General features: G+C 51.7%; 1 protein-coding gene across 1 annotated transcript in view; it reads right to left on the minus strand.

Moving 5' to 3' along the window:
- The window catches only part of ANKRD11 (ankyrin repeat domain 11), a 36,113-nt gene extending 20,276 nt beyond the window's left edge, over positions 1 to 15,837 (minus strand). Inside the window, exons 1-2 of the mRNA XM_010008425.1 lie at positions 15,751 to 15,837; positions 7,820 to 7,958 (exon numbers count right to left, since the gene is read on the minus strand). Of these exons, the coding sequence (XP_010006727.1) occupies positions 7,820 to 7,958; positions 15,751 to 15,837 (226 nt within the window). The remainder of the gene's footprint in view (positions 1 to 7,819; positions 7,959 to 15,750) is intronic.
- Between the last annotated feature and the right edge of the window lie 1,934 nt (positions 15,838 to 17,771).

Genomic DNA, 17,771 nt, shown 5'->3' on the forward strand with positions numbered 1-17,771 from the left:
AAAGAGAAAAGGGCAGTGATGGAAAATCTTTCAGAGGTTTCTCGAGCATGCACTGTGAGGTGCTGGCAGGTTGTGGGGACAGGAGCTCCCACCCGGAGCTGCAGCTGAGCAGCACAGCTCCTCGCTCCCCACAGAGGCGTCATACCCTGTAATGCAAAAAGCATCTGTTCAAACTGCTCTGACATGACAACACACGCATATAAGGTGGTACCCTGAGGAAAAATACCATTTCCAAATAAGCAGCTCAGGCTGAACATCTCAGTGCTGCACGGAGGAACCGACTCGCCGATGAGTCGGGATTTTCAACAGTTTATCTGCCAAGCCAGCACACAAACAAAAGATCAATAGGAATAAATTAGAATGGCACAGACAGCAATAGAGACTGCATTGCACCCCCGAGAGACTGCACAAGCCTCTGCCTTCCCCATCCGCTGCCTAGCATGCGTAAGAGTGACTCATTTTTACTGCAGAAGTTTTAGGGCACAGAACGTTTTGGCGCGTGTCAGCTCGAGCCAGGGGAACAAGGGCTGGACCCGAGCGCGGGCAGCCCCGGCGTGCGGGCACTCACACCTGCTCACCGGGCATCTGCAGACCTGGACCCCCACGAGGTGAAAAAGACTGATGACGAGTGGAAAGGTTTACAGCAGCACGATACAGTCAGGTCCCACGGTCTGTGGGCACCCTGGAATCGAAGGCCAAGCACACAGGAGGGAGCCGAGGGGAAGGCTCCAGGGAGGGCAGCGGCAGCGACGGGAGGAGCAGCTGAACAACATGGGCAGATAAACAAGAGAGGGCAGCAGGGGAGCAGGACAAGCCTGGCGAGCGTGAGGCTGCAAGAGCAGTGAGAAGGGCAAACAGAGCTGGCAGGATGGCATGGAGACCATCATCAAGCAGAGGAACACAGGGCTGGGGGCTGGAGAGCTGCACCAGGAGCTCATGGATGTGCTGCAGGAGCTGCAGCATGAACGGGCTGGGGGGCAGAGACAGGAGATGATGTCTGGCTCAGCCAAATGACAGCAGGTGCCAAGAAGGAAATCAAGGAGGAAAAGGAGAAGGATAAAAAGGAGAGGGAAAGCTGTAGCAGGGTCTGCTTCAGCAGAACACCCTGAGCCCTGTAAAGCAGGGAGCTGAGTCCATTTCTGAAAGATGGAGAAAGGTCAGAGCCTCATCCTGCACAGCTAAGCTGAAAGGCTGTGGAGGTGCTGGCTTCAGCAGCCAGGAATGGAGGAGAGGTGCTAGAGGGAGGGAACAAGCCCATTTATAACCACGTCAGGTCACTGTGTGTGGAGCTGAGCCCACAGCACTCACTGCTCACCCTGCTCCCTGGGGATGGAGGCCCTGACCTGTATTAAAAAGCACAATTTGGCTGGAGAGGTTTAATGATAACCTGGTGTTTGCCCTAGACTTGTAAGACAGACAACACAGTTGTGCAGAAACGTGTCAATGCATCTTCTTAACCAGAGTGGCCACCAGCTAACAAACTGCTGCGAGAGGAACCGAGAGGTTTCTATCAGAAACAACTACCTCCATGTTAAACGCAAATCATTCCCATTTTCAGGTCCAGACCTTTCATTTCCCATGAAACAGAAAAAGCTGGAGGAGGGAGGACGGGGGAGGAAGGCCAGCCCTCCCTCCCAGGAGCTGGGGCAGGACACTCTGCAGACAGCACTGATAAAAGCTCTTGTATTAAGGAAAAAGCCATCATTGATGGATTTTTGGTTCACAGAGACACAGCACACTGCAACCTCTCACTCTGCATGCTAAGGAGGTGATGCGGGGGGGGAGAAGGGAGATTTATGGCAGCTCTCGTCATAAACCGACCTGCTTTTCCGCACAGCACTTCCCAGATGGCTGATGCACACGGGGAGTTTCTAAGGGTGATCTGAAGGCTGCTGTTTGCCAGAACATCCACACTGTACCAGCATTATGGAGCCCTGCTAGAAACGGAGAAGCTCTGACATTCACTCTCTCCCTGGTTGCTAGGTGAGAACAGTTTCTCGACAATTTTAGTAAAAGGACTGAAATTATACAAGCAAAGAAAGACCCAATGCAGCGCAGCCATTAGAGCCCCCCAGCTGCACACAGCAGAGCGGAGCCAACGCACAAATATCAGCAGATGTGTTTTTTAACAGGCCAACAATTTGCTTCTCACGGATCCCCTTGCCAGCCTCACAACTTGTGACTAACGAGCCTGTTCCCAAGCAGTGTTGCCCCAAACACTCACAGGCATTAGGCAACCCAACAACCAGCTCTGGGAGAGGACCATGGTTTAGGTCATCTGATTCAAGTGTTCTCTAACCTAGTAATTAGCATCACATAACATACTCTGGGGATTAGCACGAAGGAGGCTGAGAAGCAGCAGAAGTTTTAAGCTCTGAGGCCAGCTCTTGCTGACCATGCTCCTGCTAATCCTGTTCCATCAGCCAGCTACAAGCCCCTGGGCTCAGCCCTGGGGTCCCAGACACCCTCTGAAGCCAGGGCAAGGTTGGTGTGCATGGATCAGCTCAGAAAGGATCTCCCCTTCTCTCTCCTCTTCCCCAAAAAAGCAAAGCCCTCCTGTGCCAAGGTGGAGTCTCAGAGCTCAGGTGCTGTGCAGAGGGGCAGGGGCACCCAGGGACTGCTGCTCCAGGACTACAGCTGCTTGCTAAATCAACAGATCACTAGGTCTAAAAAAATAATGGGGACTGCAACACAAAACCTCAGAAACCTGCTGCCTGGTCAGGAAAGGAGCTGAGGGAGGGGGCAAGGAAGCTGCCAGACCTCCCAAATCAGAGGGGAGATGGATAGATGGACAGTGCCAGTCTCCAGCCAGAGGGCCACCAGCACCTCCTCCAGACACCAGAAGAATGCAGTGGGCAGCTGGGAGGGGTGGCAAGAGAGGACAATGGGGTGGGGACACAGGAAGGCTGGGGAGATGAAGTAGTTCCACCAGCTTCTTATTCTCAGCTTACACCTACTTTATTAGTCAAGAACTTAAAAGCACAATATTGCTTTTATTTCATTTTTCCAAAGCAGGAGACAGAAACAGCTCAAGGACTTCCACATTTCAGCTGCAGGCCTGCTGGGCTCTCAGGCCATGTTTTCTGGTTTTCCTGCCCATCCACAGTCTAGTCAGCTCTCCCTGGCTTGAGATGACCATCAAATGCCATGAGACCACAGCAGATGCAGATGATGCCCTTGTTATTTCTGACGGCACAGGAAGCTGCTGTTCTCCATCTCTAGAACAGAAGCCTCCTCCTGCTCTGTGCCCTGCTCGAGGTGGGTCCCCCCGCTCAGCACAGCCTGCCATGACATTTGGTTCAACTCAAGCAACTGCAACATCATCACCACCACCAAAAATATCAAGTGATGCTGAGAAATCCCATGACCCGAAGCCACAAAAGCTGCTAAACCACAGGCTGATCAGCCTTCCCACCCCAGCTGGGGACTGGCAGTGCCACTGCTCGGGTGGGAGGCCACAGGGGTGGCAGGGCAAGAACCCAGATTCCCATCGGATTTAAATGGGATCCAACCCACTGAAGAGCCCCTTCTCCAGCACTGTCAGATGAATGCAACCCCCTCCTCCCTCTCCATGCCCCTCCTCGGGGAGGCCGGAGGGAGAGGTCAGGTTTGCAAAGCACTCGGCTGGAGAGCTGCCAGAGACACAAACATCTGCACAACAAAAAGCTTCAAAATTAGGATTTCACTGGTGTTTGGGGAACTTCACACAAGTGAGGTGTTTGGTTGTGGTCTACAGCTGCTGAGGTGAGGGCTGGGCACCCCATCTGCAGCTCTTACTGACCAAGAGCAGATGCTGCTCTACACAGCCATGGCAGTGAGCACGAGCACAGGATGGTTCCAGTGCCTCTGGTTTTCATAGTACATTTATTTAAGCCTGGATATTATTTAGCAGGATTTGGACACTACCTGGACAAAACTGAGCATCTGTTACATGCACTGATTTTTGTCACCAAACACACACAAAACCAGCCCTCAAGATTTCACACAAGCCCAAGGAACAGCAGTGGAAGTTGAGGGGCTGGAGGCATGAAAAACCAGCAGCAACTCTGCAAAGGCAGAACCAGCTCCAGCATATCACTCACTTCTCCCATGTGAATCCTCAGGGGAGACAGACTTTCAGCACCCAAGGAGGTCACAGGGTGCCCAGCACTGCTGTGGACCCACAGTTTTGCCCCAGTCTTGGATCAGGCCTTTCCAGCTCTAAGGGAGAGCTCTTGGAGCTCAGAATTAACTCACAGTGCTCAGAGATTTGTATTAAGTTCTACCTCTCCCTGATGATGACTAAAGGCCTGGAAACCACAGCTCCACCTCGAGACAAGGAACTCGGTCACATCCAGTCAAAGGAACCGTCTGCACTACGGGTGGAGAGGATGAATTTTGGGCTGTGTGTCTCCCAGCTGACCCGATGTGGCACACATGGCAAAGAGCAGGAAAAGATCCCACCCGTGGGAAGGCACCAGTGCTGCCGTGGGCTCTGCAGGCTGGGTGGTGCTGGGGAGCACCCAGCCCCGTGCCAGCAGGCTGAGTTGAGTCATCCTGTGACTCAGCCATCAGCTCTGGGAGCAGAGCTGCTGTGCCAGCCACCCCTGCCCACCCCTCCTGCCCTCTCCCACAGGTGGCTCCCCAGCAGGACAGTCCCCTGCTCCTCTGCACACTTAATATTGCCATTTTCTAATATTCCTCTTCATGTTTTTTTCAAACGCCTGACCTGCCGCCAGCACGAGGAGGAGCTGCACGAGCCTCACGAGCTGCCCAAATCGCTGGGGGGAAAAGCTGGCCTGACTTGTTCAACAGCCACCAGGCAGCACGTAGAGCCTGGGCAAAGCCTGTGGATGTGGGGAGATGCTGCAGCAGGGAAAGGAGAAGGAAGGAGGAGAAGTCTCAGGCACAGAGATGCTGCTCGCACAGCCCTGGATCTGTGACACGCTCAGTCTGGAGGCTCACGGCTTTATGCAATTAAGGTGTTGTTTTTTTTCCTAAAGACAGTTTATTTAGGTTACTCTGAGGAAGTTGAGTGCTGGAATTGTTGGTCTAGATTTAGCACTGAACCTACTGTACCCTAACCACACACTTGAAAACAGTGTTGGGCAGCAGCACCTCCCCAGGCCTGACTCCAGCTGGATCAAACCCTGGAGCAGCACTGGGAGCTCAGGACTAGGGTGCACTAAAGGTCCCGGTGATTAAAAAGGGGGTGGGCTGCTGCAAAGGAAAACGAGTAAAATTGCTGACCTGCTGCCTTTCTGAGCACATCAGCACTCAGCCAGCAGCACTCGCTCCTAGGCCAGCTCAAGGAGGGGGCTGCAGGAGCAGGGCTGAAGGGAGGGCAGGTGAGCTACCCAGCTGCAGTGGGAGCGAAGGACTGGGGAGATGTCTGCCCCCAAACACACAGCTCCCCTAGGATTGCCTGGCTGCAATTGGAGAAGCCATCCAGGGAAGCACCAGGGCATCTGATTCCTGGAGTAAAAGATCTCAGAGAAGAGAAACAGGCTCCAGTCTGCCCCTACATGGTTAGCTGCAGCATCCTGCTGCTACCTCCTCCCCAGCACCTGAGTCACTTCCTCTCTTCAGTCCCCACCAAAGAGACTCACCTACACCTTCCCAGCATTTGTCAAGCTCAGTTTGTCTTTAAAAGCACCTCTGAGCACAATGACCACCTGGGGGTCTCTGTCTGTCCTCCATGCAGGCAGGGAGCCAGGCTGCTGCCCCTCGGCCCAGCACACCCGCTTCCCCAGGAAGGACAAGCTCTGAAGGAAGGGGAAGATGTCCCAAGATCATCTCAAAGCAGAGGGCTAATGGGGAGGTGGTGAATAGGGGGGTCTCCTGGGCTGTGCTGCTCTGCACCCTGCAGCCTCTCCCCAGCAGAACTCTGCTCCTCCTACCCTGGCGCTCTCTTTTTAATTTGGTTTCCTTCTCTTTTTGCCGCCAGCAGAAACATTTCTAACAGCTCTACGGCCAGAGAGAGACCAGAGCCCTGTGAGAAGCAGATAACTGCTGCTGGGAGACGTGGAGAGCGAGCTGGTGGTGCCCTACCATGACATTTTAGCTGTTAGGAGGGTCAGACAGCCCTGAAGCGAGTTTGGCTTTAAATTATCAACCAAGTAGAGAGCGTGGCAGAATCACCCTTGACAAAAAGCAGCAGCTGTGGTTCTGGCCAATCAGCTCTGCCTTGCCCCAGCCACCTTCCCTCCAAACTCACCCCTGAATTCATTCTAGTGAGCTGCTGCAGCACCCCGAGCTCTGCCAAAGCACCCTCACGCATCCCCCCTGCCTGTTTGGAGAGGGAGAGAAGATTCCTCATGTTGGGCTGTGACCCATCCATGGCCCTGGACACCCCTTTTCCCACAAATGCCAACCCAGTTCATCCATTCTGCCATGCACTTGCCTGGCTGCACCCCTCAAGTGCAACAAGACCCTTTATCCTGCCAACAGCCACCGGGATGAGCTGTCGCACGGAACGGATTCCCATTTTGAGGCTTTCTCTCCTGACAGGGAGTTGAGCAGCTGAGAACATCACCATTTGCAGAAATGCTAGGCCAGCCCTGGGACATGCTACCTTCCATCCTCACCTGTGAAAAAGCCCCCATCACCACAGTGGCTGTGTGGCCCAGGTGACACTGGAGACCTTTTAAAACCTGTCCTCCCACCAGGCTGACACACCATGTCCCACGTCAGACTACCTCACATGCTCTCCTGAGAGGAACAGCAAATGCATCTTGTTTACCATTTTTAAGCATATTCCCAACTTTTAGTCTGTTTTATCTCTTTGCACAACTATTGATCCTTGCCTGATCAGAACTATTTCCAGGTGTGGGTTTCCTAGAATTGTACAGAAAGGACCTCCACAAATCTGTGCCCATAAAGCCACAGCTGAGAACCTTGCAAAATAACATTATTTTCTCCATGTCAAAGCTTTGCAACAGCTCTTCCCAACTGCCTTACAAAGCAAACAGCTCATTTAATGTCTCTGTAGCTATATGGGGCTACGGTGTTCAAGGCCACGAGTACCAGACACTCCTCTGCCACCAAATGTGACCTGCCTGACCACAACCCAGCCAGGCTAAAATACCCAGAGCAGCACCAACACTTCCCAAACACCAGCTGTGTATTGAGGACACATTGCTCAGTCACGCTGCAGCCACCAAACCAACCCTGGCACTTCCAAGAACAGGGGCAAAGAGGTCATGTTAATGTCCTTATAGTCCCAAGGACCAACAGAACTAAACACCCAAACAGGCCCAGGTGAAGTCACACCTCCAGCCCATGGGAGTGACCTCCAGACAGTTTTACACGTGTTTGACAACACCTGTGCACACACCAACTGGAAGTAATTTTTCAGTTTTAAGACAGTGAAATACTAAAAGTTTAAAGCCCTAAAACAACAAAGCGTGACTTGAGAGGCACACACATATGTACTCATACTGACACACACACACATATATCAGGTTTACTTTAGGCTGTTGCATGCAAGCTTGTTTGTAACAGTTCGACTTTTTCTTTTAAAGGGTATTCAGCTTTACTCTCTTATTCTCCAAGTTCTTACTGGCAGGCCCAGCACAGCTTCTCAGCTTGTCTAAGCTGCAACTCATGAACTGGACTAGTGAGACCAGACCAGCAGGCCAAGGACAGGGTGGGTGTCTCCTCACCTCCTTGTCCAGTTAAATATATCACTGAGAACCTAAGTGCCTTAATCTATTCAGCTCCAGATGTCTGCCGACAGCGGCTGTCCTCTTGTACACATGCCTCTTCCTTCCATTAAAAAAAACATGGATTGCCTGCCCCAACAGTCACGTTTTAAGGGTGGAATATGTTGGGTTTGTACCTGTATCAGAGTCTTTTTGATCTCCATTTGTTCCAACAGTGAAAGGCAACTTCCGTTTGGTCGCTCGCTCTTTCACCTCTTTGCCGCCATCGCTCCGGTCCAACTTTGGAGTCTTGGTTAGAGAAACTTTATCTTTATCCTGGAAAAAAAAAAGAGAACAGATTAACATGAGCCTTCCCCAGACTGGGCCCACCTAGCCCCCAGTATCCTGCACCAGCCTCACTCAGCACTTGTCCTCTCCTTTCAACCACAGGTTTCCAGCATCAGGGTTTAGCATCTTGCAGAAAGGAGCCTCTGCCAAGATCAAATGCTAAAACACCACTAGAGAAGAGTGAGATCAACCAAGACCACTGCATGGTGCAAAACCTGCAACCAATTCCTGTCAAAACCAGAGCCAACACCTTGTGTGCAGTGGGGGTGTGCCCAGCTGCAAGGAAAAGGGAAAGGCAGGCTGGGGGTGGGGAAATCCAAGGATTTCTGGACACAACCTCCCTGGATGTTTGGGAAGGGTTTCCTAACGCTGAGCAGAAGTGGGATGCAGGGGAGCACACACAGCACGCCTGGGGGACACCCAAAACCCAGCGTTAAAGCCCTTGGTTCAACATGGAGAGCTGAGGGCTTCTCCCCCGGGCCCTGCTGCACTTCCCGCAGCAGCACCAGGCGTCACCCGCCGAGCTGACGTGCTAACGCGCGGTCTGGAAAATATTCTGGCAGCCGGTGAGTCTGCTAACGCTGCTGACTGTTTACAAGATCAGCACTGCAGCCAAATGCACTTAGAAGGTTTGCATTGTACAGTCAGCCTAACCATGTGTCTAGGCAGCACTCTCAGCTCCACCCGCTCCCAGCGCTCCCACGGCCGCCTCCACCGCAGGCAAGAGGGGCCAAGAGCAGCAACTTCCAGCAGCCCCAGCAAAGCTCAGTCTCCCCCAGAGCTGTGTTTGGGGGTTGACCATCTCTAAGGTCCAACTCTGCAGCCCCAAGGCATTCTTGATGGTTGGACACTGAAGCTGTCCCTCTTCTGTACAGGTTTCTGCTGGGATTTTAAGAGGAGAAGCTACCTTAAGAACAAGCCTGCTGATACTGCATAGAAGCAAGGAAAGAGATGTAGATGCTGGCTGTGCACGCCAGAGGCAGACCCATGTCTGCTTCTTACTGGTCTCATTTATTCAGCTTGTTTTGGATTTTAATATGCATCGAGGTGAGCAGGCAATGCTGGGGACTACTCGGTATGAGCAGCAGGAAGAAATTATGAAGAGACATTCCGAGCAAGACAAAGTTAGCCAGGCTTGAGACAGGCAAGATTTTTCACTTGAACAGGGAGAGGTGGTATGTTTGGAACTCAAACTTCAAGAGTACAGTATGCTGAGAATACACACAGACTGCAGGCAGGCACTGGTGGTTTTTGTATTGAAGACACAGTATTATTCTAAGCAAGGGTTCTGGTTCAAGCAGTGTGACACTGCTCCAAGAACAAGGCCAGAACCAGCAACTTCATGATCAACTTGTTTTCAATCACCAGGCAAAACCCAGACCCTAAGCTTCAGACATAAAGTTACATTAAATAAAAGAATCTCAGTACATTAAATCCCACAAGGCCATTGCTGGAAACTCAGACAAGCAAATCTAACAGAAATTCCCTTGTTTAGAGAAGCCCAGTCATGCCGTCTGTGTCCGACTCAGTGCGCTGGCAGGTGGCTCCTGTGCCAGCAGTCACAAGACCACAGCGTCACTGTGCACGCTGCTCCTTCCTCTTCCCCAGTTTCTGTCTGGCAGCCAGACTTCACCCACAGGTTAAAGACAAACCATCTCCTCGGGCTGAGGGGTCCTGTCTGCATGTCCCCCCCCCAGGCAGCGTGACACCCCCCGGTGCCCAGCCAGCCAGGGAGGGCTGACAAAAAAAAAGGGCTGGGGAATCCCTTTTTTGGTAAAGCAAGCTAAACAAACCTATCTGACAGGGGCTCTTGAGGCCAAGACACGTTTGGCCGTGCAGGACTTCATGTTTGGAGCCTGAAGAAGGGCAGCTGGGCTGGAGAGCCCTTCCCTCAGCGCAGGAGTCAGCGGAGCAACGGGACCAAGTCACAACAGCCAAAACAAACACTCCAGCATTTTGTTTCAAGGCTCTGGATTAAAATGCTTTTGTCTTACGTTTTTCTGAACAAAAATAGTTTGCAATAACAAATGTTGCCATTTCTGTTGCCAGCGGCTGCTCAGAGGTGTAACCACTGCAGAGATGTGGCCCCAGCGTTCCACTCAAACACTTCAGTTGCATTTCAGGACAACAGTTTTGACCCTTAAAAGTCAGAGCTTGGGACAAGAGCATAAAGGCAGAGGAGACCATGTGCACGGCTCCTCTGCTGCCCACACCTTGGGGCACACCTGCACACGTGGCACCTGAGCTGCCTCACAGGATCGGGCACAAAGCATGGGTGAAACCTGGCACCTCTTCCTGCTCTGAAGGTGCTTTTGGGCATCTCACACCCGACACCTGCTGCTCAGGTTGGCCAGCACCAAGTGGCAGCAGTGCTCAGAAAGGGAGGTACTTCTAGAAGACTCTGAGATGGATCAGTCAGAACTGACACATCAAAAATGATGCTTCCCTGCCTCACCACCGTGCTTGCTGCCTGTTCTGCCATTTCCACCCCCAGACCCTTCAAGCAGGCTTTTCCACCAAGCATTCCAGCACTAGAACACTCTGCCTGCTCTCGCAGTAGCAGGGCAGGATGTGGCTGAGCCCCCGGCACCCTGCGGTGGGATTTCCTACACACCAGCATTTCTTCCAGGCACCAGTTTCATGTGGAGAGCTCCAAAAAGAGGTCAGTGTGCTCCACACAAAAAATACATTTTTTTTTCATGGTTTGTTACCTTAAAATAGATTTCAGCTGGAGGAAACCTGTCATGTCCTCTGCTGCCTGAAAGGGCAACCAAGCTCTGGGCATTGGCTGGCAGCACCACTGCTCCTGCACCCCATGTAAAAGCAAACGATGATTGGTGACAGCTTGTTTAAAATACCTTTTCTTTAAAATTCCCTTAATCTTTGGACTTTGCTGCTGTGGTGAGAAAGCCCAAACCTGGGGGCAGATGGGGCCTGCCAGCCAGGTCAGTCGTCTGCCTTGCTAAGGCCACACAGGATTAAGAAAAAAGTGCAGGACAAGTAAAAACATAACTTATTCTAGAAAGTTATTGCAATGTTGTTAAAAGCTCTGTGTTAGAGGAGAGACAAAGAGAGGAATTAAGCAAAAAAACCTTCCCAGACAGGAGGGTGAGCCCAGCATGGAAAGGGCTGTGAGCCCAGCGCCGGGCAGGCTCGGGCAGAGCTTCCTTTGCATTCGCCCTGACGCTGGAGCTGCTCAGCCAGTCAGTTCAGCAAAATTAAACACCAGGGAATGAAGGAAGTGGCAGCAGCCCCGGCACAGCTTTGAAGATTAATTTGTACAGTAGCACAATGATAACCTTTTATACTAATTGGAGCAAGGAAGATCCAAACTTTGCTCCCCCCTGGAAAGCAGTGACCTGCAGAGGATGCCTGAAGCAGTTGCAGGGAAACCACTGCAGAGAAATGAAGGCAGCTGGAGAGTCATGTTCCTGAAAATAACATGTGTTTTCATCTGCTTATTTTAAGCTTTACTTCCCTAATTATTTCCCATTTTGTAATGAAGAATGTCGTCTTTTTCTCAAGTAAAAGCTGTTCTCATTTTTGAGTCTTGTTTAAAGTAAGCTCAGCCTCATCTGAAAGGTACAAAAATCAGTTTCACAAAAGGAACAAATCCAAAAGGAATGCTGCAGAGAAACCTGCATGGGCACCTGTGTGTGAGATGGGCTTGGGGCTCTCTAAGGCTGGACTCCTGCTGAGGGTAAGACAGGGAGTCTGGGGAGCAGGGGTACTGTCAAGAGCTCAGCAACAGGAAAAAGTTCCCCTTTGTAGGTATTAATAAAAGCTGCTTTGGCAAAGGGCAGACAGCAGACCATGAGTGCAGGAAAAATCCCCTACTGTCATGCTGTGTTATTAGTAAGATTTCCTAAATGAATAACTGAACCCACCTCAACTTGCACTTGCTACAGCTAAAGCTGCATCACAGGTTGCTACCAGCCATGGTGGTGTGGAGCACCAGCCCATCACAAACTGTCCCCCAGCAGCCGGGTCGATACAAGCCACGTGTGCAGGGCATGGGCTGGAAGTGCTTCACTGTGGCTGTGCTGACTTCTCTTTACGACAAAGATCTCTAATCAGCAAGACAGACCCTGATATCATTAATCTGCTCAAGTAATTTGTGACATCTACAAATAAAAGCCACTTTTCACCCTCAGGCAGAGCTCCAGCTAGACCAGCTTACTGTCCAATCCTCACTTCTCAGACCAAACTTATAGTTCTTTTTGGTGCAAAATCCTGCAAGGTAAAGCCACATACAAACGCATGCAAAGCAATGTGCATTTCCAGCAGAGAAGCTGAGCAACCCCCCAGTCTGCTTGACAGGATGGGCTGTGCAGCTGCAGGCTGCTCCTCCCGTCTGTTCCTAGAGCTGCCAGTGCCCACACACAAGCTCTGAACCACAGCCCCGGCCTGCTGAGAGCTGTGCTGGAGCTCTGCCTCCACCGACAAAACCTGACTCACATCCCAGCCACTTATGCAAAGACTTGCATTACCAGCCCTGGAAATCCCCAAAGTCCTTTGTTCTCCAAAATGAGCTGAAAGTATTTCAGGTTGCAGTGCTAGGAAGAAGCAAGCAGCAATGAACAAAACCAGTGCCTGTAGCCTGGGAGGAGAGAAGCTCAGAAGGACCAAGGGCTCCATCGCCAAAGTCCTGCCTTGGGCAGAACAACTCACCCTGCAAAAAGCAACTGCTTCGAGAGCAGGAGTTTCCCTGCACGGACACAGCAGCATGTTACTTCCTGAACTGGTCTCTGCCAGCACAGGGAGAGAGAAGGAGCATGAGAAGGGTTCACACACTGCATTACAAAAAGAGATGGAGAGAATTTTACCCAGAGAGCACGCTGGAAGTGGTGGAACCCGAGTCCTGGCATCTCCTCCACCCAGGTCACTTATGGCCTTTCAAGAGCAGAGTACAACACACACGTCAACTTTCACAAAGTCTGAATCTGGGTCACGATCAACGCTGCAACTAAACATTACAGAGACCGCTGGAACCAAAGTCCCATTCCTGAGTGCCTCAGGCCTTCACTGGGTTTGTAAGAAATACTACCCTGCAATGACTATGGGCTGCTTATCTTCCCTGAAACGTTGGCTCTTCAGTATCCAGGTCACCCTGGTTGCTCAGTTAACCACTGCTAACTCCTACAAGCAAGTCCAAAACCAAGGGTCAAGTGCAGTTCTGCTCAGTGTTCAACCACTGCAGCAAAAATGCAATTCAGGCTGTGCAAGTGGAAGCATTTCCTCATCAAGACACAACTCCTCTGCCTCTGAGCACACGGTGTGACCACGCAGCAAGTGGTCCCAGGCACATCAGGAAATGGTTTTGACAACTGATACAATTCTTGCTGCGCTTCTCTGCTCAGCCTAAGCCATGAGTAATCTGCTTCTGGTATGGGGATCTGGGAATCCAAACCAGAAAGGAGAATTATTCATATATGGCAGCGTATTTTTACAAAACCCTTCAGACTGAACTCGACCAGAAGGAGCCCCCGGGGCTGCGCAGCGCGGGCTCCGCGCAGCCATATAAGGCTGGCAGGGCCCGGCCGGCCACCCACTGCCTCTGCTAACCCTGGAGAAACAGCCCCTGGTCCAACAGCAGCAAAGCTGATGAGACGTCTAATGCTGTCAGCCATGGAGGGAAACATGGACACCAGCTTTAAACCACTTCACTCTCATGGCTGCGCCAGCACAAGGAACATCCCACTAGTTAGTCTGTCTCGTGGAAGAGCAGGGAGCAGAGAGCTAGGAGGAATTCCCTCTTGAAAATTAGCTTTACAACTGCAAGGCAGCAGCTCACATCTCTTCCACAAAGCTGGAACCCTCTGCAGAAAGGGCAACCCCTGGAGCTCCAGGTTGGAATGTGGTGGAGCACAGAACTGGCCCATTTCCTGCAGCCCTCAGCCCACTGCTACACCAGGGCTGCCCAGCATCCTGCACCTCCGTGCCAGAGCTTCAGAGCCCAACCATCTACAGGTTAAACAGCTGTTGATATTAAGGTATTGAGAGGAAAACCTTGAAGTGGCAAGGCAGCTACTGCTTCCCCACGCTGGGCCTGTGCACTGCCACAGCCTCCCTCTGCCTTCCCAGCCGGCGCACGCCCAGGCGAGGCTGGGCCCTTGGAAGTGTTGACAAAGGCAAGATAAATTAAAAGCAGCAGCTTGCTTGACAGGCAGGTACAACAGCATCTGGTAGGAGGAGGTCTGGAATGAGGTCTAATGACTGAGTGCTTTTACCCTGAGTCACTGCTCCAGCTCAGCTCCAGAGTTAACCAGAGACAGGCCGATTTGCTGCACTGTGTCCTTTGGCCACTTAGGCTGGAATTCAGCTCAGCCCCTGGAGGACAAGAGCCTGTGCTTCTTCTCCACTGAGAAGACCAGAATTAAGTGAGCAGAAAGGCTCTTCCCCATCCTTACCCACGACCACTCTCCACAGGTCTGGGCAGCCGCCTCTGAATGGGAAGCATAAAATTATTTGTGTCCTAGTCATTTAGCCAGCAGGAGATAACTCCAGCTCCCAGCGTCCCCAGCGCCGCTCAACAAACCTGCTCTGTAAATAACAGGCAGCCTTTAAGCTGCTGCGAGTGGATGAAATAAAATGGGAGCTGATTCATATTATAAGTGATCTCCCTCCCGGAGCACCTGCGCCAGCATTAAGCTCCTTACAGAGCGCTGACAAAACCCCATATTTACATATCCTGTGCTGCTGGGCTCAGCCTCATTTGCTAGGGTAAATGCTGGCATTTTCCTGATGCAACAGGGCAGCTGTGTCACCTCTTAACAGCCCTGCTCCCAGGTCTTGCCCCACTCCTACAAACCCCAGGCTGTGCCCCAGCATCAGTTCCCACGTGGGAGTGATGTGCATGGCATCGGTTATTTATCATGTTCCTCGTTTTGTCAATAATATGACCTCAATCTTAGGAAGTGTCACTATCAGCAACACGGGTGGGATTGCAGGGGCAGGGCAAGCAACACGGCGTGGCTGGTGCCTGCAAAGCTCAGCATCAGCTCCTGGGGCCTGGCAGAAACTTCTGGGGGAACCCTGAGACACTGGAGCAAGGAGGTAAAAGGCGAGCTGATGATACTTGTTTCTGTAACAGAATACAGTAGATGCAGGTTTTAATTTTTATTCAAAGGTAACACCTGTACACAGCCTTCTGCACATTTATTTACTGAAAACTACCAATTCAGAGAAGGATGAAAAAAAGTTGAAGAGAGGAGGCAGAGCTTAAGTCTGGAGCAGAGCAAGAAATCTGGGAATGGAGAGAAGCATAAACTTATTTTCTTTAAACTCAGATTTTGTCACAGAAACCTCACCTCACGCCCAGTCAAAGCCTAAAGACTTCAAATAAAACCCCAGCAGCAGCAGTTTCAGCAGAGCAGCTCACACACTGAGTCCTGGGCAGGCCACACTCAGAGCCCAGACTTCTGGGTGAAGCAAGACCAGCCGAGCCTCACACAGACATGTACAGCCAGAGGAGGAACAACTCCTCCCTTGCACAGCACGAACTTGCGAGCCCTCAGATTGACTGCAAAAAGCCTTAAAAACACACAGTACTTGCAGAAGAGCATCTTCCAAAGCATCTCCCCATTGCTTGGCCGAGTCGGGTCTGTGTGACCCCAGGAGTATTTGCAGCCACCAAGAAGCACAGTGGACCTCATCAGCTGGCAGAGAGCCGAGACAAACTTGATTTTGGTGAAAATATCCTTCTGCCACATGAAACACATGGCTTGAAGACATCAGGCACAAGGGCCCCAAAGGATGACAAGTGAACCAGACACGCTACCTTTTTCCCCGTTTGTTTCTCCACCATGTCGTTGCTGAGAGAGAAATCTTCTGGCTGTGGTGTTTTAGAACACCCACCCTTGGGCATCGTTCTGCCTTCCTTACTTGATCTTCATTTATGCTGCCATCGCCTCATCATCAACCGTCTGTTTAGAGAGAGGAAAAGAGAATTTAGACATCTCAAAAGGATCTTTCCACTGGGGGAAAAAAGGCAAGACACTTCCCAAGGGGGTAACCCTCCACCAAACTCTTCAACAGCAACACCAGGATGGCAGAGCACCTCTGAATGCTGAACAGCACAGACCAGAGCGAGCAAAACCATGCTGGCTTCTGCCACCTTCCACATGGGAAGAAAGTTGGGACCTGCAGCTGCCAACATGACTTGTTTCACGTGCAAGGGAGAGCCTAGAACAAACAGATCATGCCCAAACAGAGAGCAACATCCCTCTGTTCCTCATCTGCAGCATCACGGCAAGTCTACATAAAGCTTCTTGCAGCTACAGCTCCATACAGACTGCAGGGACACAGGGATGGACCCCCAGTGGGTGTCTGGGGCAGGGGCAGCCCTGTTTCCCCAGAGCATCACACTGAGTTCCCAGGCACTCTCAGGACCAACAGCCACAGCACTGAATTACAAAACCAACTTATAAAAGGCACTTTTTGAACATGCCCCCATTATGAGAGAAGACCAGAAGCTGCCCAGGAGGGCCCAGCATTCCCAGAGGGGTTTGCCCTGGGCTCCTCGCCCCACACCAGCCTAGGTAAGGCAACTGGGAGCACAACAAAGCGCTCCCGCTCCTGCCATGTGTTGCCTGGTTACAGGGCTGGAAAGACAACTGACATCTGAAACACAGTGAAGCAAGAGCTGCAAGAAGGCTCAGAAATACTAGCTAAAGCCAAGGCAGCCGAGGCCTTATCTCCTCTCCCGAGACCAGAGGCTAAAAAGCATCTGTGCAACAGTATATCTCCAAGAAGTGACCCACATCAATCCCTGCAGCAAAGGTCTCCTTGTACTTACGATGAAACGGCACAAACAGGCACCATTTGAAAACTCTTTCCCAGAAGCTGCCCAGGAGGGCCCAGCATTCCCAGAGGGGTTTGCCCTGGGCTCCTCGCCCCACACCAGCCTAGGTAAGGCAACTGGGAGCACAACAAAGCGCTCCCGCTCCTGCCATGTGTTGCCTGGTTACAGGGCTGGAAAGACAACTGACATCTGAAACACAGTGAAGCAAGAGCTGCAAGAAGGCTCAGAAATACTAGCTAAAGCCAAGGCAGCCGAGGCCTTATCTCCTCTCCCGAGACCAGAGGCTAAAAAGCATCTGTGCAACAGTATATCTCCAAGAAGTGACCCACATCAATCCCTGCAGCAAAGGTCTCCTTGTACTTACGCTGAAACGGCACAAACAGGCACCATTTGAAACCTCTTTCCCCAGCTAATTGCCACCTGACAACACTACACATTACACCCATTAACTTCTTATAATAGCGGCTGGGTTTCTGCAGAGCTACAATTGCAGGAAATTGTCCAGGAACAAAGTCATGCAGCGCTCCATCACAAGATGGGAATTCTGTGGGCGGGGAGAGAGAAAGAAAACAGAGAGGAGAGGAGCCAAACCCTCCCTCCTGCTGGGGGTCGGGGGACGAAGCAGCAAGGACCTTGAACCACATCCCAGGCAGCGCCAGGAGCACCCGGCTCCATCTCACCATGCTGGGTCCCCATCTCACCATGCTGGGTCCCCACACCTGCAGCAGCCGGGGCAGGGCAGGGGGTTAAAGGCTGCAGGAACAGTAGCACGGTGCTTTCATCAGCTTTGGGTTTCAGAAGTTTCCCTGGAAATCCCTTCGTAATTGAAATGTTTCATTTACGCTTCAGAAGCGTTAGGGCCCTTTGGGTTGGTTTGTGGGTTTGGTTTTTTTTGTTAGAAAAAAAGTGATTCAGAGTCCCCATCCCAGCCCTGCAGCTGCACAAATTCCCAGACCAAAGCTCTGGGCACAGACAGTGCTAAGACATCCCGGCTCCAG

This window comes from Chaetura pelagica, unplaced genomic scaffold (assembly GCF_000747805.2).
Source record: "Chaetura pelagica isolate M959 unplaced genomic scaffold, ChaPel_1.0 scaffold232, whole genome shotgun sequence".
NCBI lineage: Eukaryota > Metazoa > Chordata > Aves > Apodiformes > Apodidae > Chaetura > Chaetura pelagica.